Genomic DNA, 23,563 nt, shown 5'->3' with positions numbered 1-23,563 from the left:
GTAACAATTTTCACTAACACTATAATAGTGATGTTAATCAAGGCTTAAATAATTAATCTCAAATTTCATAATGTGTTATGTAGCCAACTAGCTTAAAATTTTAAAAAAATAAAGCAAAACTATACAAGTAAAGACAAAAGTAATTGAGAACTTTTCTCTTCCATGAAAAGAGTGTTAGAATGGAAAATTGGTCACATATTAGTACAAAGTGAGTTTGATATGGGGGCAACTTTTATCATTTTCTCTTTGGCTAGTGCCCATATTAAGCATAGACATTGGAAAGAAAAATAAAATGTAAACAGTAGAAAGGGATATTTTAAATATCCACTTCACTTGAAGTGACTATGTAAAATATCACTTCAAAAATATCATTGTGCGGCTTTGGGATGAATAAGATAAACTCAGCAAATTGTCCTTAGAAAATCATCATAACCATCTGTGTGGTGGGACAGAAAAATCTCTCAGCACAGCAGAATTTGGTCCTATCTAGAATTGTTTCTGTGTCTCCACTTACTAGATGTTTATGAAGATTTCCTAACAGAGCGAATTTTTCGCAAGTGGATCTACCCTACAGTTTCAAACATACACATTTTACAAGTTATATTATTTGAAGATTATGCACTATGGACTCATATCTTCACTTAAAAACATAACTTTTAGGCTTAGGAGGAAAGATTCTGACATAAAAGTCTCATAAAATAAAATCAGATACAATCAGCATAAATGACTCAGCTAAAAATAAATGAGTTTATACCAGAATATAGGTATGTCTCCTAGCTAAATTAGTTTTTAATCACTGGATGTGTTAAAGTGAAAAAATCTTGAAGTGAAGGATGCAATGATATTCTACCCTACTAGTAATTAATCATAAAAGGTAAAAAATGATACACATTTTTAAATTTATCTTTTCAAATACAGCCATGGGACCACATCAACACCTCATACCACCCCACTCCAGCAAAAAAAAAAAAAAAAAAGGGTAAAAAGAATGAAGTTAAAGAAAACTTCTCTAGAGTGATCATTAGGATAATGAATACTAAAATAATCAATTACTTACTAATGCATACAGGTTGCATTGACCATCCACTTTGCAGACATGTAATTAATCCTGATGTATTACCATCTGCTGTTACATATCCTGATTTACACTTATACTTTGTTTGTTTATTTAAAGGATATGTAAAGCTGGATTCAGAAAAAAATCCATTCTTAATTTGTATATCTGATTTTGAACATGTTTCTAAAAGGGAGAAAGCATAAAGAAAAGATAAGCATATATTTGATAAACATTTTATAAGGATGCAAATAATATAACTATAGAAAAATGGGGAGTCGTTTATAAATGTAAACCTAGAAAAATTCTAATCATTTAAGTTCTTGTGTGAGAGAAAAAAATCGATGAGTTTCCAAAGATATTAAATCAAGACACTTTATTCATGTTTTTAGAACAAAGCAAGATTTAAAGTACTCAGAATCCTTACTAGGAAATTATTAGAAATCTGTTTGTCTAATGGATCTGGAATCCTACAGCATGTCAGAACTCTATTAACAATGGGTTTCCTTTCCTGGGACTTGTTCGAAACATTGCTTAGTCAGGATCTCTTAAGAAACCCAGAACACAGTTAACAAATTGGGGTATCTCAGATCAGGTGATGATCTCGGAATCTTCCACCACAGTTACCATAGCCTTTGTATCTGAGAATTTGAAATGTTTGTCATAAAAAATTGGGTGCTTACATGCCGCGGAGCGGCTGGGCCCGTGAGCCATGGCCGCTGAGCCTGTGCATCCACAGCCTGTGCTCCGCAACGGGAGAGGCCACAGAAGTGAGAGGCCCGCATAACGCAAAAAAACAAACAAACAAACAAAAAAATTGGGTGCTTAAAGCCATGTCAATATATGGAGTTCAATGAAGATGAGAATGATCAACACATGTATTCATTCTACAAAGGACTAAATGATGCATCCTCAAACTATGTATAACTAAACTTGAAATAGTAAAGTACATTTCTGTCACTTACTAAGTCTCTTCACAGAGCTCAGCTTCATTTATTAAATAACTCGTGGATAAAGAAGAAATCAAAAGATAAAACTTTGAATATTTTGAATTGAATGAAAATAAAAACATGATAAGTAAAATTTTATAAGATTTATGAAATGACACGAAAGTATGCTGAGAGGGGAATTTTAACATTAAATAGCAATAATAGAAAATAATAAAGATTGAAAATCAATAATAGAAAATAATAAAGATTGAAAATCAATAATTATTTTTACTTAAAAATTATAAAAAGGAAAGCAAACAAACACAACATATATAAATTTGAAAGAATAGAGTGACATTAGTAAGATGATGGAATAGGATGCCTCGACCTCTCCCCACAGACACTCTGAATTAACAGCTATGCACGTATCAGCTCCCGTTATTCAGAACACTGGTTGAGAGGCTCCTGCATCCAAGGCAAGTGAGAAAATGCTAAAATCCTAACTGTTAGGAAAAACTGAGACACACTCTCACAATAAACCCCACCTAGGCATAGCACCATATAATTGGGAGGGAAACTTCAACTCCCAGCTTCTCCTGGAGGAGCAAAGAGTTTGAACCACAATCTAGGACTCCAGTTTTCCAACTGCTAGTCCAGGGTCTGGATTCTAAATCACCTGCCTCTGGGAGGACCCAGCATTTCCAGTCTCCTGGGACTACTGAGGACAAAGTGGAATGGCTGTGCTAGCACTGCTCACAGGTCATCCCCTACCTTAGTGCAAAGGGAGCAGCTCCCAGTTTTTCCATGGAAGGAGTTAGACTACACATCTAGACCCTCATCTTTTTCTTTTTCTTTTTTTTTTTTTTGTGGTATGCGGGCCTCTCACTGTTGTGGCCTCTCCCGTTGTGGAGCACAGGCTCCGGACACGCAGGCTCAGTGGCCATGGCTCACGGGCCCAGCCGCTCCGCGGCATGTGGGATCTTCCTGGACAGGGGCACGAACCCGTGTCCCCTGCATCGGCAGGTGGACTCTCAACCACTGCGCCACCAGGGAAACCTTAGACCCTCATCTTTTCTAGCTGCTGCCTAAGGAACTGGCTCCTAACTAACCTCTCTCTGAGAGCTGATGAAGCCCAGAATTTGTTGGTGCCTTGGGACTACAGAGAAAAAATCATGGTTTGGAAGAGCCCAGGGTTTGGAGGAGCATGCAGGCATTTCCACAGTCCTTCTCCCCAACTCAGTGCAGAGTGAATGAGGGGATAAACTCCAGCTCCCAGCTTCACCAGCTTTTCTGGCTTCTAGGTCACCTGTCTCAGGACATAGATGGGAGTTGGCATACTCTAGACCCCTGGAAGATGCTAAATACAAAGGCAGCAGTTTGGATGAGCATAGAGTTTAGAGGGGCATCCAGAATCTCTGGCCAGGCTGATTGATGAAGGCTTTCTACTTATGAGTCCAGTCTGTGAAGACTAGGAGATGTGTGGGTATTTAATCTAATGCACAGATATCAACACAGAGATTCGAGAAAAATAATAATAGAGAAATATGTTCCAGTCAGAAGAACAAGATAAGTATCTATAAACCAACACTAATGAAATGGAGACAGGTGATTTTCTTTCTTTCTTTCTTTCTCTCTTTCCTTCTCCCTTCCTTCCTTCTTTCCTTTCTCCCTTCCTTTTCTTCCTTCCTTCTCTTTGTTTCTATGAATTGAATCTTTTGTTTCCCTTTCTTTCTCTCCCTTCCTTCCTTCCTTCCTTCTTTCTTTCTTTCTTTCTTTCTTTTTTCTTTCTTTCTTCTTTCTTTCTTTCTTCTTTCTTTCTTTCTTTCTTTCTTTCTTTCTTTCTTTCTTTCTTTCTTTCTTTCTTTCTTTCTTTCTTTCTTTCTTTCTTTCTTTCTTTCTTTCTTTCTTTCTTATTTCACTTAGCATAATGTCCTCTATGCTCATCCATGTTGTATCAAATGGTAGGACTTCTTTTCTTTCTTGTGGCTGAGTAATATTCCATTTTACATATATAGATCACATCTTTATTTATTCTTTTATTTATTTATTTTTTTGCTGACCCCTAAGTTGTTTCCAAAGCTTGGATACTGTGAATAATGCTAAAATTAGCATGGTACTGCAGATATGTTTTCGAGATATTGATTTTATTTCTGTTGGATACATACTTAGGAATGAGATTGCTGGGTCATATGAAAGTTTTATTAATTTTTTTGAGGAAATTCCACACTGATTTCCATAGAGTTGTAACAAATTAAATTCCAACCGAAGTGTACAAGGATTCACTTTTCTCCACATCCTTGCCAACACTTATATTTTTTGATAAAAGTCATACTAAAAGGTGTGAAGTAATATCTCATTGTGGTTTTGATTTGTATTTCCCTGAAGATTAGTAATTGTTTTACTATCTACTCATGTATCTGTTGGCCTTTTGCGTGTATTTTTCAGAAAAATGTCTACTCAGATCCTTTGCTCATTTTTAAATCAGATTACTTGATTTTCCTGCTATTGAGTTGTAAAAGTCCTTTTTTAAAAATATTACCCTCTTATTAGATATATGGTTTACAATTCCATAGTTTACCTTTTCATTTGTTGATTTGCTGAACAGAACCTTTAGTTTAATACAGTCCCACTTAAATTTTGTTTCTATTACTTGTGCTTTTGGTGACATATCAAAAAACATCATTGCCCAAACCAGTGTCAAGAAACTAGCTCCCCAAGTTTTCTTGTATGACATTTATGGTTTCAGGTCTTACATCTAAGTCTCTAATTCATTTAGAGTTAATTTTTGTTGGTGTTTCAATATAGGGGTCCAATTTCATTCTTGTTTGTACATATCCAGTTTTCCCAGCACCATTTACTAAAGACACCATCATTTCCCCATTGTGTATTTTTGATCGCCTTGTTAAATATTAGGTGACACACGGGCTTATTTCTGGGTCTCAATTCTGTTCCATTGGCTATGTGTCTATTATTTTTGCCAGAATCATACTATTTTGATTACTATTGCTCTAAAACTATAGTTTGAAATCAGGAAGTGTAATGCCTCCAGCTTTGTTGTTCTTTCTCAAGAAAAGGGGGTATTTTTTGATTCCATATGAATTTTAGGATTATTTATTTTACTTATGTAAAATATGCCATTGGGTTTTGCTGAATGGTTTGAGAAGGATTGGTATTTATTCTTCAAATCCTTGGTATAATTTACCAATTAGGTCATCTGGTCCTGAGCTTTACTTCATTGGAAGATTTTAAATTTTTGATTCCATTTTATTTCTAATTTTATTCTGTTCAGATTTTCTATTGTTAAATGAGTTAGTATTGTTGAATTATAAGTTTCTAGGAATTTATCCATTTCTTCTAGGTTATCCAATTTGTTGGCATATGATAGTTCATAGTTGTCTTTTATGATCCTTGGCATTGCTGTGGCATCAATTGTAATAGCTCATCTTTCATTTCTGATTTAACTTATATGAGTTTTATCTCTTTTTTTTCTTAATCTAGCTTTAGGTTTGTTCATTTTGTTTATCTTTTTGCAAAAGCAGGTATGCTGTGATCTTTTCTGTTGTATTTTCTGGTCTCTATTTCATATATTTCTGTTCTGATCTTCATTATTTCCTTCTTTCTGGTAACTTCATGCTTAGTTTGTTCTTTTTCTTTGAGTGTAAAATTGGCTTGTTTTTTGCAGATCTTCCTTTTTTCTTAATGTATGATTTTATCACTATAAATGCTCCTCATAGAACTGCTTTTGTTGTGCTTAAATTTTCATTTCCTTTAGAATATATTTTTATTTCTCCCTGATATCTATTTTGACCCATTGTTGAGAAATGTTTTGTTTCCACATACTGTCAGTTTTCTACTTTTCTTCCTGTTACTGATTGTTTAGTTTCATACCACTGTGGTCTAAAAAATGTTTGGTATACTTTCAATCATCTTAAGGTTTTTAAGGCTTGTTTTGTCACCTAGCATGTTATCTCTCCTGGAGAATGTTCTCTGTATGCTTAGGATGAATATATATTCTGCTGTTGAATGGAATGTTCTGATATGTCTGTTAGGTACATTTGTTTAAGTTTGGTTCCAGTCGAATTGTTCTTTATTGATTTTCTGGGTGAATGATCTACCCATTTTTGAAAGTAGAGTATTGAACTCCCCTACTATTATTATACTGCTATTTCTCTGTTTAGATCAGTTAGAATTTGCTTAATGTACTTAGGTGCTCCCATGCTGGATACATATATATTTACAGTTGTTAAATCCTCTTGATTTGATCTCTTCATTTTATAATGACCTTCTTGTCTCTTGTTCACAGTTTTGACTAAAAGTCTATTTTTCTGAAATAAGTATTGCTATCCCTGATCTCTTTTGATGTCCATTTGCATGGAATATTGTCTTTTCATTCACTTTAGCCTTTGGGTGTCCTAAATGTTGAAGTGAGTTTCAGTTTAGTTTTACATCTAGGTAGTTTATAGTTGGAGTTTCTATCTGTTCTCCCCTTGTTTTTTTATGCACTCTCTATGTCTTTTGATTGGAGAATTAACAACTTTTAATGTTGTTATTGATAGGTAAGGACTTACTAATACAATCTCATTAACTGTTTTCTGGCCACTATATAGTAAATATTGTTCCTTGGTCTTTCTCTTGAACCCTTTCTTAGAGAATTCATGATTTTCTGTAGTGGTACACTTTGATTCCTTTATCTTTTGTGTATCTAAAATAGGTTTTGTTTTGTGGTTACCACAAGGCTTACACAAAATATCTTATAGGTTTAACGGTCTATTTGTAGGTGATAACAATTTCACTTTGATTGCATACAAACCTTACCCTTTCACTTTCCTCCCCACCTATTTTGTTTTTGATATCACAATTTACATTATTTTTTATGTGTTGTATATATTCATGGTTTCACATTACTAATTAACATCCTTTTCTTTCAGCTTGAAGAACTCCTTTCAGCATTTCTTGTAAGACAGATCTAGTACTAATGAATTCCTTCAGTTTTTATTCATCTGGGAAAGTCTTTATACCCCCTTCATTGCTACAAGACCGATTTTCCAGGCAAATAATTCTTCAGTTGCAGGTTTTTTCTTTCAGTAATTTGAATATTTCATCCCTCTCTCTCCTGGTGTGCAGTGTTTCTGCAGTTTTATTAACCTGCTTATATCTTTATGGGGAATCCCTTTTGTTTGTGGAGGTTTTTCTCTCAGCTTCAAAAATTCTCTTTGCCTTTGATTTTAGACAGTTTTTTACAATGTGTCTTGTATGTAGAATATCTCTTGTTTGAATCTGCTTGGGGACTTATGAAATGCATGATCTTGAGTGTCCATGTCTTCCCAGCCATTATTTCTTTAAATAAACTTTCTTCTCCTGGGACACCCATAATCTCTACAATGTTTCTCTTGATGGTCTCCAATCATTCCTGTAGGCTCTCTTCACTCTGACAAGATACTTTAAAAATGAGGTTTTTTTTTTCTGCTTGATAGTTTGTGGTTGATGCTCTCCATTGTATTTATCACTTCATTCATTGTATTCTTTACTTTCAGAATTCTATCTCCCTGTTAAACTTCTTGTTTTGTTTAATTATTGTTTATCTGACTCCTTTGAATTATCTGTGTTTTCTTGCATCTCAGTGAAGTTCTTTAAAGTAACTATATTGAAGCATCTATCAGATAAAGTGTACATATCCATTATTTGAGGTCAGTTAATGGAAAACTATTATGCTCCTTTGTTTGTATTGTAGTCCTTAGATTTTTTTGTTTCTTGAAGTCGCCTGTTGCTGTCTTCACACGTAAAGAAGCAATTGCTTCCTCCAGTCTTTACAGACTGACCGGGGAGGAAAATACATTCTGTCACACTGCTACAGGCTTCTCCAGACCTTTTTTATGGATACACCTGTTCCACACATCTTGATCCCTTGTGGGAGAGAATTTTGAAAATTGTATGCTTCCCTCTATCTGGCAAAGCCAGTCTGTGTGCTGACAGCTTCCTGGTTGCTTTCCCTGGGGCAATGACAAATGCTCATGTTTTTGTGTTTTCTCCCAATCCCACAGGGTCAGGTTGGCTTCTAGATGTCTCACTAGTCATCTGCAAAAGTTTGCATTGCCTCCTTGGGTACATACACAGGGAGCTGGCCATGGGGCAGGGGGATTTGGATGTGTTGAGGGTGCCCATGGGTGAGAGGGATTCACAAACTACGCCTCTGCAATGGTTAGAGGGTGGGCTTCCTTTTTTTTAAATGCCCAGAAGTGTCTATTTTATTTGTCAATGCAGTAGGGGGCTAAGGCATGAAATGTTGCTTCTAAGAGTTAGAGAGCCAGCAGTGGAGGGGAGAAGCAAGCCCTCTTGGGCGCTGGGCCCCAAGGCTGCCTTCTAGCTGGGGACTGGACCTCAGACCTGAGCCCCAGCAGACTCAAAGCTTTGTTGAAGAAGAGGTGGATGGGAGTGGAGTCATCGGTGATGAGGGTTGATTTTAGTCCCAGGCTCTGGAGAAGTTTTACCTGCATCTCCAGTCCTGACACAGCGAGGTCCCTGATGGTCCTGGGACCCAGGCCCTCTGTCATCTTCTTGAACTTCTTCACCTCTACCTCAGCCAGCTGGTGGTGTCTACAAAATGGCCAGTAGGATCCTTGTCTCTTGATGAATTCTAGCCCTGGATGCTGTACTCCTGGCCTCTCCCCACTCCTCAGTCATGCAGATTACCCCAGTATTCTGGATGTGAGAGAAAAGTGGGCCTTTTGATCAGTATTGCAAGTTGAGGAAGCTGGCCCTTACTCACATGCTCTTATTTTCCCCCACAGGTGAAATCCTGTGCTGAGGGGGTCTCTCTGGGCACTAAGCTTTTCTACTTTAAGGGAGAGGTGACACAGGTAAAGTGAAACTGTTCCTCTAACCTTCTTTGATGCATTCAGTCTTGAATCTCTGTGCTCCAACAGTGTGCTATAATTTCTCTGCTAGACTCTTAGAATCCCACAAAGATATTCTCGTCGATTCATCATGGTCAAAGTTTGTATCAGGAGAGACAGTAAAACTCCTATTTTGCCATCTTTCTGACATCTCTCTGTTATTATAGGTTTCTTCTTTGTGTTTTCCCCCTCGTATTCTTGACTAATGTCTATCAATAGGCACATTTATTTTGTTATATACATATCAAGAAGTCTGTACATACACTCACACACATTTGTAAAAAATAAAACTAAATAAGTCCTTTGGCAAAACAAGAAAAAGTTGATAAAAACATTTTGCAGTGGATAATATAGCTGAGTCTTAGAAAATTATAAATATACTGGGATCTCGGACCAGTTTACTCACGGACACGGATGCATGTGGGAGGAGGAGACCAGCCATCCTCTGTACAGGTCATTGTGTTCTGGTTATTCTGAAGACTGTAGCCATTATAGCAGTGAACTCTTACAGTTTTACCTTGTAAATATTTTTCTTCATAATCTGGGTAACGTCCATTTTCCAAGTAATTGAAAGTACATTGTCCTAAGGATCATAAAGACAATAGAAAAGAAAAAAAATAACATATATTTGGTAAAATAGCACATTAAAAATTAACTTAATAGTATTTACCTGACAATGCATTAGTATTCAAAAAGAACAAATAACTTAATTAAAATGAAAGCTACTACCACGTGTTTGTTAAAAAAGAAAAAATAATCAATATACCATGTTATTTATCTTTAGTTTTTATAATTACAATATGTGTAAATATGCAGATATTCTTATAAAATCTCTATATTTCTTATGTGATTTCCATGGAGAGCTCCTCATAAAAAGAAGGCTTATTTGGGTCTTTTTGCTCACAGAACTTGACCCTTGGCCTTATTTTTGTTGTGCAAGACTTAATTGGACTCACTTATGTACTATTGTTTCTCCACTCTTTGGAAGATTTATACACATAAAATTAAAGAGGTTCACTTACTGAGGCATGGTACTTCTGGAACCCATCCTTCTCGTTTGCAAGTAAGGTAAGCCCAGTATCTTCTTGAAGGAGGCACAAAATACTGGTCACAGTGATAGGAGAACTGTTGACCTATGCTTGCTGGAAAGTATCCTCTATATGCATAATAAAGCCTTCCATGTTTTATTACTGGAAAATCGCAAGGTTTAACTTGGAATAAAAAAAAAAGGTATGAATAATGTTTTATCTTAGTAAGCAATCAAATTAGAGATCAGATGTTTCATCTATGAATTATATTCCTATTAGCTTAATTACCCTCATTGTGTTAGAGTTTCTAGGAAAAGAAAAGTTATAGAAAACTCAGATGATTGAGGTATGTAAGGAGGTCCTTGCTAATGAAGATCAAATTATGTCTTGTGGGTCATATTATATAAAATTTATATGTGAGCTCTCTTGGTAGAAAACTATACAGAGCTATTGATTTAATTATCCTTAAGTACATAAGTCCTAGCCTTGGTTAACTAAATTAGCATCTTAATCGAGAGATGAAAGTACAAATTTTATCATGCAGCTCATCTGTCTTCTTTTTCATTCTCATCAGAAGTCAGGATCTTGGCTTTTATATTCAGACCAAGTCAATGTAGGAAAACAGTTTTTGTTTTTAGATTAACACTCATTAGTTTACTTTTCTATTTATTGGAAATGTGTGATAAGTGTAGAGAAGCACAACAGTTGATCCATTGATCACATTACACAGAAAAAAAAATTCTAATTTAACCCTCAAACTAGACATTAAGGCATATTTCCCTTCTTTATCTAATCAGAGAAATGAACAATGAATGAATAATTCTTAATATCCAAATGGTTACGATTAAGGGAAACACTTGAATGCTTATTTCTAATTTTAATTTGATTTGTTTTTAATTTAATTTGTTTAATTTGTTTTTAATTTAATTTAATTTAATTTGTTTTTTTCAGTTTCTTATAAATATTTTAAATGAGGTATAATATAATTATATTTATTTTTATTCTTATATATTGAGTAATTTTCACATGTATTTTTAAGTGTTATGTTGTTTATAACAGTTTTATATATAATATTTTTCAGAAAAATTTACCCTTTTTATTGGATGGTTTGGAGAAAATCTAATACTTTTAATACTACACTAGTATTTATTTTACATCATGAAATATGATATTACAAGAACACACATGCAACACATTAAAAAAATGTACAACATGCACACACAATATTCATTACCATTTTTATCTTCCTTAAGATCAATGATCCGTTTTCTTTTTTGTATGATTACAGAAATCTTTCAAGCTGTTTTTACAGACTTGCTATGTGAATTATAAACTTGGAATCTTTGCATATCCTAATGTCTTTCTTTAACAAAGACTTGTGAATGATACCTTCTCTTGGTATAGATTCTTGTCCTATAGTCTGTATCTCTCATCATTGATAGATTTTCCGCACTTTTGTGAAGCTTCCCACTCTTAAGATTGAAATGCTTATTTACTCTCATTCCTTTTAAGTAACAGACTAGTTTTTTTCACACTACTTTTTGGAGATTTAGAAGATTTTCTCTTCATCCATGGATTTTACAAATTCCATCATGTTATGTTAAGATATGTGTATTTAGCAATAATTTTATGTTGGGCAAACTTGAGTCTTTGTATTTGCAAGAACCAAATCTTAAAGAACTCAATTAACTTTGCCATTAAATTGTAGAGCAGACATTTGAATCCTGATGATCTGATTTCAGAACTAGTATGTTTATCCACTTCATTATGTTTCTTCATACAATATGAATACAGTAAAATAATCCACTGAGATTCATTTCCAAAAGGTACACACTGAGGGCATAATTGAAAGTAAGTATTATTACTATCACTGGCTGAGCCCTGTTCCTAGTCTTGTCTTTCATTCGGTCACATGTGAATGTGTTTGTATCTCTCTAACCAGATCATTTCCTGAAGCATGTGTACTATTCCATTGTGGTCGGATCAGCACTAACATTGACAGGACTTAGAACAGCCTCATTACACTCTCACACTTCTACTAACACGAGGTATGGTCCCATGAGCAGCTTTGGCTGTGCCATCACAGTGTTGGCTCAGACTGATCTCAAAACTGATTAAATATTCACTAATTTTTAAAAGTGTTTCTAGTCTTTCTGTACTTGTGCAGCTGACTCCTTTGGCCCAAACCCAGGATCTTACAGTTATCACTGTTAAATTTCATGTTACTAGGTCCAACCTTGCACATGGGAGTCTTTCTGAGTGATGAATCTATCCTAATGCAGATTCTCTTTCAGCAGCCCTGTATCATTCCAGCGGTGAATTTGTACTGCATCTCCTCTACACCATTAAACTAGAGGAATGGAGCAGGCCTGAGAACACAGTCCTGAATCTGATAATCAGATAGGCTGATTTAATGAAATTATGACTATCTGATAAACTATCTAATTGGTCGATTTCCCCATCTTGTCCACAAGAACTTTGGAAGTTCCCTTGTGGGATAAACTCGTTGAGGCTCATCTGCCATATTCATAAACCAAACTTTAACATGATTAAATATTTCTCTTATATTTCTTATGCACATTGAAATCTGTTTCATACTGATAATAGCTTCCTTTTTAAGGGACTCTTACTTTGAAACATAATTTTGGACTTATGCCTGGAATTAACATTGAGGTCATTGATCTATTATTTGTATCATTACATTTTTCTTTCATGCAAGATCGAGTATGACTGTAGTGCATCTTTACAATAAACTGTGATGTATAAAGAAAAAGAATATGATTGTAGAGACAGAAAACACTTGAAAAAAGGTAAATGAAGCATGCCTAGAAATAAAATACTCTGTTCAGTTGAGTGACATTTTTCTAAATGTGATAGTTTTAGAAAATTCCACGATGTCTTGTACGTTCCTCCCTCCCAAAATTAGAGCCTAATTCCCCACACTTGAATGTGCTGGACTTAGTGACCCACTTCTAAATAATACATATGGCTGAAGTGACAGTGACAGTGTGTGAACAGGTCATAAATGGTATGGAAACTTCCTGCTCTCTCTGGGATCACTAGCTCTGGGGAAAGAGAGCTTCCTCTCAAGCAATCTGCGGAGATGCCCATGTGGTAAGGTATTGAGTCTTCCCGCCCAAAGCCAGGTGAGAGAGCCTAGGAAGCAAATGAGCCATCAGGTGACTTGCAGCCCAGGCCAGCACCCCGACTGCAACCCAAGAATTGTGATTCAGAACTAACCAACTAAGCCACTTCCTAATTCCTGACCCGTAGGAGCTCTAAGAATATAAAGGTGTGTTGTTTTAAGCCCATATGTTTTGGGAGAATATTTTTACACAGCACTAGATAACTAATATACTAGGTGTTAGGTAATGTAAGTCTTACTCAATGTCTTAGTTCAGATATTGGAATTATATTAGAGAATTATATATTCAAACACACAGACACATATTTAACTTTGAGTAGCAAAATATTTAAAGAGTTTTTAGTTTACAAAAATGTTTTTATTCCTCCTTAGAACTGTCTACTTTGAAAAGTGAAGAATACCTCTAAAGCCTCTACTTTGCATACACAGTAGGGCAAATACTTGGATTTACTCTGTCCCCATTTTTGTGTGTTTAAGAGAAAGAAACTTCAGAATTAAGAAGTAGGTCAAGATATGAGTGAAACTTACAGGAACATCTTGGAGCAGGTGACCAGCCTTGGCTGGTGCACATTGCAACATTTCCTTGGATCACAGGAGAAAAGCCACTTTTACACTCATAAGTGATTTTATCTTCACCTCTGTATTTGGTTAATTGAGGTGTGTAAATACCATTTGGAATATAAGGAGGATCACATGTTATTTCTGAAAAGAAAAAAGATGTGTACCATATAGAAATAATTATCCATTAAAAACAATCAAGTATATAAAAATATAAATGTGGATGTTATTTGTTCTTAGTACAGCATAAAACGTCATTAAAATGAACACAGCCTCATACCCTTCCTGCTGTATCAATCATATTTCCCTCCATTGTATTTCTCATCTAATGTATTTGTCCGCGCTGCACTTTTGAATCCTCTTTCTCTAAAGCCAACACATGCTTCATGATATTCCATACCCGGCAATGAGTTCTTGGTATATCACTTCAGCTATTCTTTCCACTTTCTTCAAGTTCCTCAGCTTCTGTCATTCTCACAAGTACTATTTACAAATATTCTGAGTCTACTCCCTCTAGACGCTTGTTTGGATAGTACACCCTGCCCCTTTGAAGTAGACGTAAACACATGGCTTGCACAGGACAATGAAATGAATATGGAAGTAATATGTTTTCCTTTAGGGAGGAACAGTCATTTTGACTGTAACAGTCATTGTGTGAATTTTTAATGTTCTTTTCCCCACAGCTCCAGTGATTAAAAGAACATGGAGGGCTTCCCTGGTGGTGCAGTGGTTGAGAGTCCGCCTGCCGATGCAGGGGACGCGGGTTCGTGCCCCAGTCCGGGAAGATCCCACATGCCGTGGAGCGGCTGGGCCCGTGAGCCATGGCCGCTGAGCCTGCGCGTCCGGAGCCTGTGCTCCACAAAGGGAGAGGCCACAACAGTGAGAGGCCTGCGTACCACAAAAAATAAATAAATAAATAAAAGTATGCCTTGGCATTCAAAAGTTTAATGTCGCAGACACTTACACTACACTAAGATATTCTATTCCTCCTCCCATTTATTCTTCAACCTGTTTCCCTCTGGCTTCTCACACCACCATTGTACTGACATTGCTCTGACAAAAGTCACCAATGTCCTCTAATTTCCAAATTCAAAAATCTTTGTATTCCACATATTACAGTGTCTGGTGTATATTATTAGCTAAACTCTGTAATATTTGACACTGCTGATCACCAACTTCTTGAAGTTCCCCAGTGCATTACTTTTTTATGTTCTACTTCTCCTTACCTTTGTCTGAACAACACGATTTAATTTTGTTTAGTTTACTTATAGTTACTCCTCTTCTTCCACCACTCCACTTAATTCTTAGGCCCAGCCTACTTTTCCAATCACATCCCCTACCACTTTCCTACTTATTTTCTGTGCTACCACCACACTAGCCTTCAGTCTGGTTTTCACACATGCCAAGTTTATGCCTATCATTTGCACTTTCTGCTCCTTGTGTCTTGAACGTTTCTCCACTAAATCTTCATAGTGATGCTTATCACCACGCCAGAAACATCTTCCCTGAAGACCCTATAAGTGTTGTGTGAATGAAGAGAGATGCCTTGTACTTGGTTCTACATGAGTATTTGACCTTGATTTTGTTTTTTTCCTCATCATATTATCTGTATAATTCAAGACTTGTCCATGACAAAAAGCTTCCCTGTTATGCTAATAAATTCTTCAGTGTGATCCCAATCCATATATCCAGTTGCAGCTCACATTGGACAGGTCCATGTGTACAACTCAAAAGCATACTCAGCTTATCCTATATCAAACTAAATCATCATCCTTCTTTCAATATATGCTTTTCTTCCTGTGTATAACATTGGAATTTGTGACACAAGAACCTCATGACAGAAGACTGGAAAGTTACCCCTACATTCCTTCCTCCACATCACTTCAAAATTCAGTCAAACACCATATTCTATAAAGTTGGTATTATTGCTTATATATCTCCTCCCTTTCATAAGACACCTCCACTGTGTATGGTCAGCTCTTAGAGGTAGTGCTGTAGTCTCCTAATTGGTCTTAAATTTATATTCCATTCTGCCAGATAAGCTTCAATATGCCTCTGTTGCTAACATGATAATATAATTATTAGCAATGATTATATTAGAAATAATAGAAATTACATGTGATCACCTAAACACAAGTTTTATGTGAAATAGGTTTTCACTAATTAACACTAACTTCAGATAAGCCTTAAATGTGTTCATTTATTATTTTCTGTTTTTTCTCTTTCACTTCATTCTGCTATATCTATCATACTTTCATATACACATTGAAGTCCAGTTTACATGTCTTAGTTTTTACTTTATGCTACAGCTGAACTTAGTACCAGAGTTTGAAGTCGAAAGTCACAATATATAAATAAACATGTGTTTCACTAAGATACCTACTAAATAATATTGGGAGATTTTGTTAAACTAATTAAGAGTAGGAGAACTTCTAGGGATTACTTTCAAGCAGTATATATAAATCTTTTAATAAATTTTGATTCCCTACTCATGATCTCCATTAAAATAAATAATGTTATTAAAACATTGCCAGGGCAATGTTTAAGAGAAGTAAGCCTAGGTAGGTGCTTCTATTAAAATAATAATAATAATAATAATAATAATAATAATATTTGAGACTGTCTGAATATGTAAAGCCAAATTTTTTCTACTTTTAGAAACAACTATTAAGCATTTGAAATAATAATTAATTCAAGGTTAACATTCTGTTGTGAATCGTAAAAAATCCAGTCTGTACAGGGAACAGAGAGATTTGCATCAAAGGTGGCTTTTATTTAACAGGTCTTGGTACTTTTCTTTATTCCTGTGAGTGACTTGTTGTCAGAGACTGTTCCTTATTGGATACAGAGACCAAAGTTTTGACAAATCACCCTCAAGTAAAACCCCTGACACATACAAATCATAGACCAGATAGAAGACAATTTAAGTGTTTTATCCTAGACTATTTTATTTAAATTTACTTTTATGACTTAATTCCAAATTTCTTATAGAGTTCTATAAAATAAGATATGTAGATCTGGAATTTATCACTATCAGCAGGTAGATCCTTCCAATGTACCATGAAAATAGGGAGAGGTATTTGTGTCATTAGCTGAGGTACAGAGAGTGAGTTTCTTTTAATAAAAGACTTCTCTATATCTAGTTAATGTAAAATACATTTTAATAAAATGAAGCATCATTAAGAGACAGAGCATGCTTATCTAATTTGGGGTGAGATACTCTTTACTTATATTGATCTTTAGCAAATTATCTTGTAAAAGAGAGAATACCAATCCTAATCCTGGTATGTCTTTCGCTAAAGAAAGCAGGACCTTAAAGCATACAGTCTTGAATTTTTAAGTTATGACTGTGACTGGGAAAATGAAAAAGAACTTTTAAAAGGAAAATGTCTTATAAATATGGATTCTTTGATGCGTGTGTGTAAAGGAGTCTAGTTTTAAGAGAAATAAACCTAGAAATTGTAGTAACACTGTGGGAAAAACAGAGATTTCCCACTACTAAAATGGATCTTTCTAAGGAAGAGTTTTAAGTAGGTAGGTAAGTGACCAAGAAAAAGGAATAATTCAATGACTTTTATGTCATGTTATCCTGAGTCCTATGTCCAAGTAAAATTGAATTCCTGAAGCTTTACTTTGAATTCATTGAAGCCTGGAATTCATTGAAACTTTATTCTAATGTTTATCCTCAATACAGGACAAGAGTCCTGATACAAAATAAGTAGTTTATAAGCTCTATTTTGGTGATCAGATGGATAGAAGAGGGGCTCTGGAAGTAGTATATATGGCAGAGTTTGACGCCAGAGAACTTGTGCATCCACCTTCTTTGCTCAGGAGCCACGAATGCCATGGAGATAAACAGCTGGACTCCATACAGCATCAGCCTCACACAGATCTCTTGTGGTTGTGTAACCGAGCAGGACCCTGTGGGGCCTTCCCGGGACAGACTCCTCCCCCATATCCTCTGCTGTAGTTCCTCTTTGAACTACCTAGATAATAGTATCTGATGCACATTTCCTGAGTTGTTTTACACATTTGAAAACCCCACCGAATGGAAGATGTTAACTACTTGATGACCATGAGCACATAGTCCCCAGACCTACTGGAACCTGAGGATTGATGATGTTAACCCCTGTGACACTGCCCTGTTACCTCTCATCAACCAATCAGAGAATTCGCTCGAGCTGATCACATACAATGAGACACCTCTCCCTCACCCGGCCTTTAAAAATGCTTTGCTGAAACCCATCGGGGAGGCTGGGCTTTTTGAGCACTAGCTGCCCTGGACTCCTTGCTTGGTGCCTTATGATAAATGCTGCACTTCCCTTCACCACAACCAGGTGTCAGTAGATTAGCTTTACTGTGTGCAAGTGAGCAGACCCAGGTTTTGGTTCGGTAACAGTTATCGCTGTCTTGTGTTCATTAACTTCTTTCTAAATATTTTCTTAACAATGCCTGAAAGTGAAGGTCATTCAGGAGGATGTATTTTCTAAGGAGCTGCTTGTTGGCTCAACTAAATTTTTTTAGGAATAAAATCAGCTCAAAAACTACCTCTAGTTTTTGTAAAAGAGGATCACCAAAGCAAGGTTTATATGTGTTATTACGAATAGCATGATTTAAAGTTCAGAGGGCTCTTAAGAGGTGAAGGTCACAGTGTGGCAATACCTGTAAAAGTCGCCCTCTTATAAAGTCACTTGTCTCGGACGTCATGTGTGATAATACTGTTACTTGTTTTACTCGGTGAAGTAGCCCTCATCTAAAGCTAACTCCCTCCTTTTCATAAGTGTTTGCAAATAACTCAACACTGTTATTACCATGCTATAGCTGTATCTGCCTGCTCTTCTTAAGACTTCTTACATTCCTCAACCATTTATTGATATATTTTTCTCTTCTAAGCCATGATAGTTGAAACTATCCCTTTCTAAATGAAGTGGGCTAAGTAGAACACAAAAAAAGCTGACATAATTTCTGGTGGGCAAAGAGCACCGTTGAAATGAAGTCTTTGAGTCTGTGTAACATCCTTCCCTTACGAAGCCTAAAAGAGGAGCTGTTTTCAGCGCCATCACCACAGTCGATTCATATGAAGCCTGTGGTTAATGAAATCTCCAGTTTCTTCTATTTAATTCCATTATCCATGGAGGATTGCCTCATCTGGTATTAATATAATTTACTTTTTAAAGTGAAATGTTGGGCTTTATGAGAGGAATCTCATTATTTGGGAGGTATATATACCTGGGGATTGGGAAACCTGTTACAGTCCTGCCTCTGCTCTAGATTTGCTTTGTGACCATAGACCAAAGATTTAATGAGCTATTGAACTTTTCTGGTCTTGTTTATGTGTATCTTCAGAGTGAGAGAATCACACCAATTGATCTCAAAACAGGCCTTGCACACATAAAATGTTATGTCTCTGTAATAGTTGATTCCTATAAACATTAATACTCCATAGTGAGAAAAAATAAACTGCTTAACCATAAGGAGTATATGAATTAAAACAATTGGTAAAAATATACAGCAAAAGATATAGAAGAGAAACATAGCATTACCTTTACATGAAGGAACTGGGGCCCATCCAAATTCAGTGCATACGGCATCTCCTCTTTCCCTGTATTCGAAACCACTTGCACATTTATACTGAACTCGTTCATTTGCCTTATAAATTTCCTTCAGAGATATAGGATATCCATTTAAAATGGTTGGTTGTTTGCAGGAAATTTCTAAACAAAAGGGATTAAATTCCAACAGGTTTGTTATATATTAAAGGACTGTGTCCCAAACATAGTTATATAAAGATACAACTCTTGTTTCCATTAGGTAAATCAGACAACTAAACAAAAGTCCTGTTTTGACTTCAATGCTTGGTGAATAATTTATCGGTTGTTCTTAACATTCATTTTTGAAGTAAGTAAAAATTCTGATTTAAATCATGTTGCTAAGTTATTTAGTTTGGGGATAAATTAGTCCTCTTGAAATAAATAGTGGCCAGTAACACTCATCAACTGTATATATAAAATTGAATACAGAAATAGGTTTAATGTGATATGTATTTTCACTGAGTGACTGGTAAAACTTACATATTTTATAGTTATTGATAATAGAGTAATTATTGACAAAACACTTTGTCAAAGAAATTAATATATCTCATTGTTATTACATCTCCAAAAAGCAACTGACCATCTTGTGTGGTTTTGTTATCCATCCAAGTTTTCTGTTCAAAAAAAAAAAAAAAAAGAGCTGGCCATCATCTTTCACACTATCCTCACTCCAAAATTTTTCTCTGGGACTCCAGGAATAGTGACTAATTTCCCAGATCTTATTCTCCCTTCATCTTAATATTTTTTTCCTGTTTGTAACTTAATGATTTTTTTCTTTTTCTTTTTCCATTAAAAATACTTCATTGATTCCCAATTCAGTCTGTATAAAAGCCTAATTCTTCAGCATGGTATACGTAGCCCCGCAGAACCTTGGACTGCCTATCTTCACTCCATCACTGACTTCTTCCCTGCCTGCATACTAAGTTAAGGCCCCTGAGAACAGTGGGAATAGGGGAGCTTCATGCTCAAAGAGGCCTCAAGGCCATTGTCCCTTCCTCTCCATTAACTTCTGACTGGTTTGCTTTTCCCCTCCTCAACTTCATCTGAAAGATTCTCATTCTTCCTTTAAGACTTATCTTCTGCATCAGTCATTCCAGAAAGTTTTCACTAACCACAGAAATTTAGTTGCAAGAAATAAGCCCCATCCATGAACCTCTAGAGTATACAGTAATTGCTACACTGAATATAAATATGTTTGCCATTATTAACTCGAAGAACTAGTTTTGTAAAAAAGACTTCCTAGGAAGAGGGACGCTTCTCTCTTCATCTCACTCTAGGACAGACTAGACTAAGAAAGTGTAAATAATTTGGGGATTTTAGATAATGTTAAAAAACAAATATGGCAGAAATTTCTGCCAAAGAAATACTGGTCAAACGAAGTATGGTACTTTTAAATAAACTGACCAAAATATATTATTACAAAAGCCAGAATCATCATATTGGTCATCAGGCACAGGTCAGTAGTACTAAAACTAAAGAAGTGCTAACTTCTAGCTAACTATGGAACTTTTTTTTACAGACAAAGATTTATGGATTCAATTCAGTTCAGCAATATTTATACTAAACTCCCAGTGCAAGTATAAAACAGGGCCACTTCCTAGAGCGTTATTCAAAAACACAATGTTATCATGATACATCAATAGAAATAAATAATGATAGTTTTTCAAATAAAAAAATGACCTATTCTGGAGTTTTAATATTAAACTTGTAGCAGAAATGCTTAAGATTTTATTTTAGTCATAAGAGGCAATTACAATTTAATTATAGTTAAGAGCATGGACTTTAGTGTCAGATAAACTACATTTAAATCTTACCTCTACCATATATGCCATGATAATTTTGTACATGTGATTTAATTTCTTTGCACCATGATTTCCTCAATTATAAAGTAGTGGTGAAAACAGTACATAAATCACATAGTCATTTGGAAGGTAAAATAGATGACATGTGTAAAGAACTTAGCTCACTTACTGGGAAATAGTAAATGCTTAATAAATGCTAGTGAGTTAGTATTTTTCAGATTCTGTAGGATGCACAGTGTTTTGAAAGGCATATTTTCATGAAAAAAACTGAACTCATTCAAATAATTAAACAGTAAGTGTATCTTACCTACACATTTCGGTTTTTCTTCACTCCAAGTACCATCTGCTGAGCAATGTATTTGTTTAGGTCCATCAAGTATGTAGCCTGCATTACATTCAAACTGTATTGCTTGTCCAAAAGTATATATTTGGTCTGGTTCCAGGGCACCACTGAAAGTTTTCCCATTCTCTGGTTCTGTTACTGGTAAACACTTAACAACTGAAAAAATAAATATAAATTTTTTCTAATAGAATTGGAAAATTTTATTATGAAAAATGAGTATATATAAATATAACATATACATAACCAATAGCAAGATTGGAGGAAATTAAATTTTTTAAAGATGTATTTAATATACCTGTTAGCCAGAAATAAATTCTACTAAGTAAAAAAAAACCCAAAACAAACAAGCAAAAAAAAAAAAAAAAAACTGTAAGTTTATCTCTGATTCTTTTCTATGAGAGTGAACAAAGAAAATTACTACTTTGAATTTTTGAATGACAGTTTATATATTTTGTAGTAACAAACAAGTGTTTCTTAAATAATTGAGAAATATAAAGTTTGTGATAATTAAATACAAATTTCCATTTAAGTCCCACAATAATGTAAAACTGTATTCCTAAAAGGTGTAAAAGCAAACTTTCTGATTATGTTTATTTCAATAACTAAATAGTCTTTAATTTTCCTTTTTCCATATCAAAATAACTTGAGCACTTTTTTGATTTTCCTTAATATTTTCCAGTATCCCTTAGCTTATGATATTCAATCTTTATTTTACAATGATCACCCAGGATGCTTGTTAAATGGAAATTCTATGGCTGCCCTATCACCTCAGGGATACTTGATTTATACGTCTTTACTAACCAAAAATTTCAGTTTCTAAGAAACACCCCAGGTGATTCCAATGTGGATGTTCCTTAGAACATTGATGTCCTTCCCCTCGTTTCTGCAGATGAAAGATCCACTCTCTTTTTCAGACAATGGGATTTTTGAGTCATCATGTTTCTTCTCCTCCCCCCCTTCCCCTTCTTCCTCTTCTGCTTCCTCCTTGTTTTTCTCTCTCTTTCTCTGTCTCCGTTTGTGCCTTTCCTTCTCTCTTCTCCCTCTCTCCTTACTCCTAACCATGGAACTTGGAAAAACAGTTCTGATTGATCTCTTATTTTCATGATGACTAGAGATTGGAATTACTAGTTCAAAATTTGGGAACAGGATGTGCATTTTTTCATTCTCATTGTTTGCTTTTTGGATCAGTAAGAAAGGACAGAGGTCTTCCTTAGTTCCTGCCTCTTTTCAGTACAACTAAGACCAGAGGAAAACTCCCCTTGCCAGGCAAGAGGGAGGAGGTGGCTAAATCATGTTCTCCACTTCAGCCGCTACCAGAGATCCCTGCACTGGGGTCGTTATTTGGGGGAGTGCCTCTTCATGAATAAAGTTGAAATTCTCAGCTTCATTTTGATGTGATACTTGTGTTATTTCTAGTGGTTAGAATCCAAAAGGAAAAAAAATAGATATTTCTAATCTGTAATACATTAACTATTAGATCAGATGAGCCTGTGTTTATATTTGGTTATTGAAATACATAATAATGTAACAATAAAAGGATTAGATAAACACTCTGTACTACAGTAGAATCCACAAAAATAATTTGAGTAAGAAATATTTAATTATAGACTTTATGAATATTTGATGTAAGACATTTCAAAAAATCCTAATATTTTAAGTATCTGCTTTAATATACTTGTAAATCAGTTTTACATCTACCTTCACATATGGGAATATTATTGGTCCATCCATTTGTTTCACATTCACGGAAATTCATCTCACCCAGCATCTGATACCTGAAAACCAACAATAACGGAGTTGTGAGCTAATGCGTGTTTATGCCCAGTTTTAAGTTTGATACCATTTCAAATGTCCAGAAACTCCATTTCAAGGAAAATTAACAGCATATACTTCCCTCCTTCCTTTCTTAAGAAAGGCCCTCGAACCCTCAGGTGTATGGACTTGGAATAATCATAACCCTTGGTTCATGACACAAACTCATTACTGTTTCATGCACAATGCACTTTTATTCCTTCATTAATTTATTTTTTCACTAATGAGGTACATTTAACAATGTAATAAGCTCCACGAACAATCACCAAAAACAGAAGATAAAAACATGATAGTAAACAACAGGTCACTGTATGTCACCCCCATCTACTCTTTTTCCATATTTCTATCCATACTCCTACCCTCCATGATTGTGATATTTTCTGGATGCTTTGGGCTTTTTACATGATC

At 35.2% G+C, this 23,563-nt stretch overlaps 1 protein-coding gene across 1 annotated transcript in view; it reads right to left on the bottom strand.

The window, feature by feature from the left end:
- Window positions 1–23,563, bottom strand: part of LOC307066761 (complement factor H-like) — a gene marked incomplete at both ends in the record, with an annotated part of 89,608 nt that overhangs the window by 46,325 nt on the left and 19,720 nt on the right. Inside the window, 7 exons of the mRNA XM_079724007.1 lie at window positions 1,058–1,240; window positions 9,283–9,459; window positions 9,899–10,087; window positions 13,578–13,751; window positions 19,151–19,321; window positions 21,308–21,499; window positions 23,042–23,118. Coding sequence (XP_079580133.1) covers window positions 1,058–1,240; window positions 9,283–9,459; window positions 9,899–10,087; window positions 13,578–13,751; window positions 19,151–19,321; window positions 21,308–21,499; window positions 23,042–23,118 — 1,163 coding nt within the window. The remainder of the gene's footprint in view (window positions 1–1,057; window positions 1,241–9,282; window positions 9,460–9,898; window positions 10,088–13,577; window positions 13,752–19,150; window positions 19,322–21,307; window positions 21,500–23,041; window positions 23,119–23,563) is intronic.

The sequence above is a fragment of the Hyperoodon ampullatus genome, assembly GCF_949752795.1.
Source record: "Hyperoodon ampullatus genome assembly, chromosome: 2".
In the NCBI taxonomy this organism is placed as follows: domain Eukaryota; kingdom Metazoa; phylum Chordata; class Mammalia; order Artiodactyla; family Ziphiidae; genus Hyperoodon; species Hyperoodon ampullatus.
This window is presented reverse-complemented; position numbering and strand designations above follow the sequence as displayed.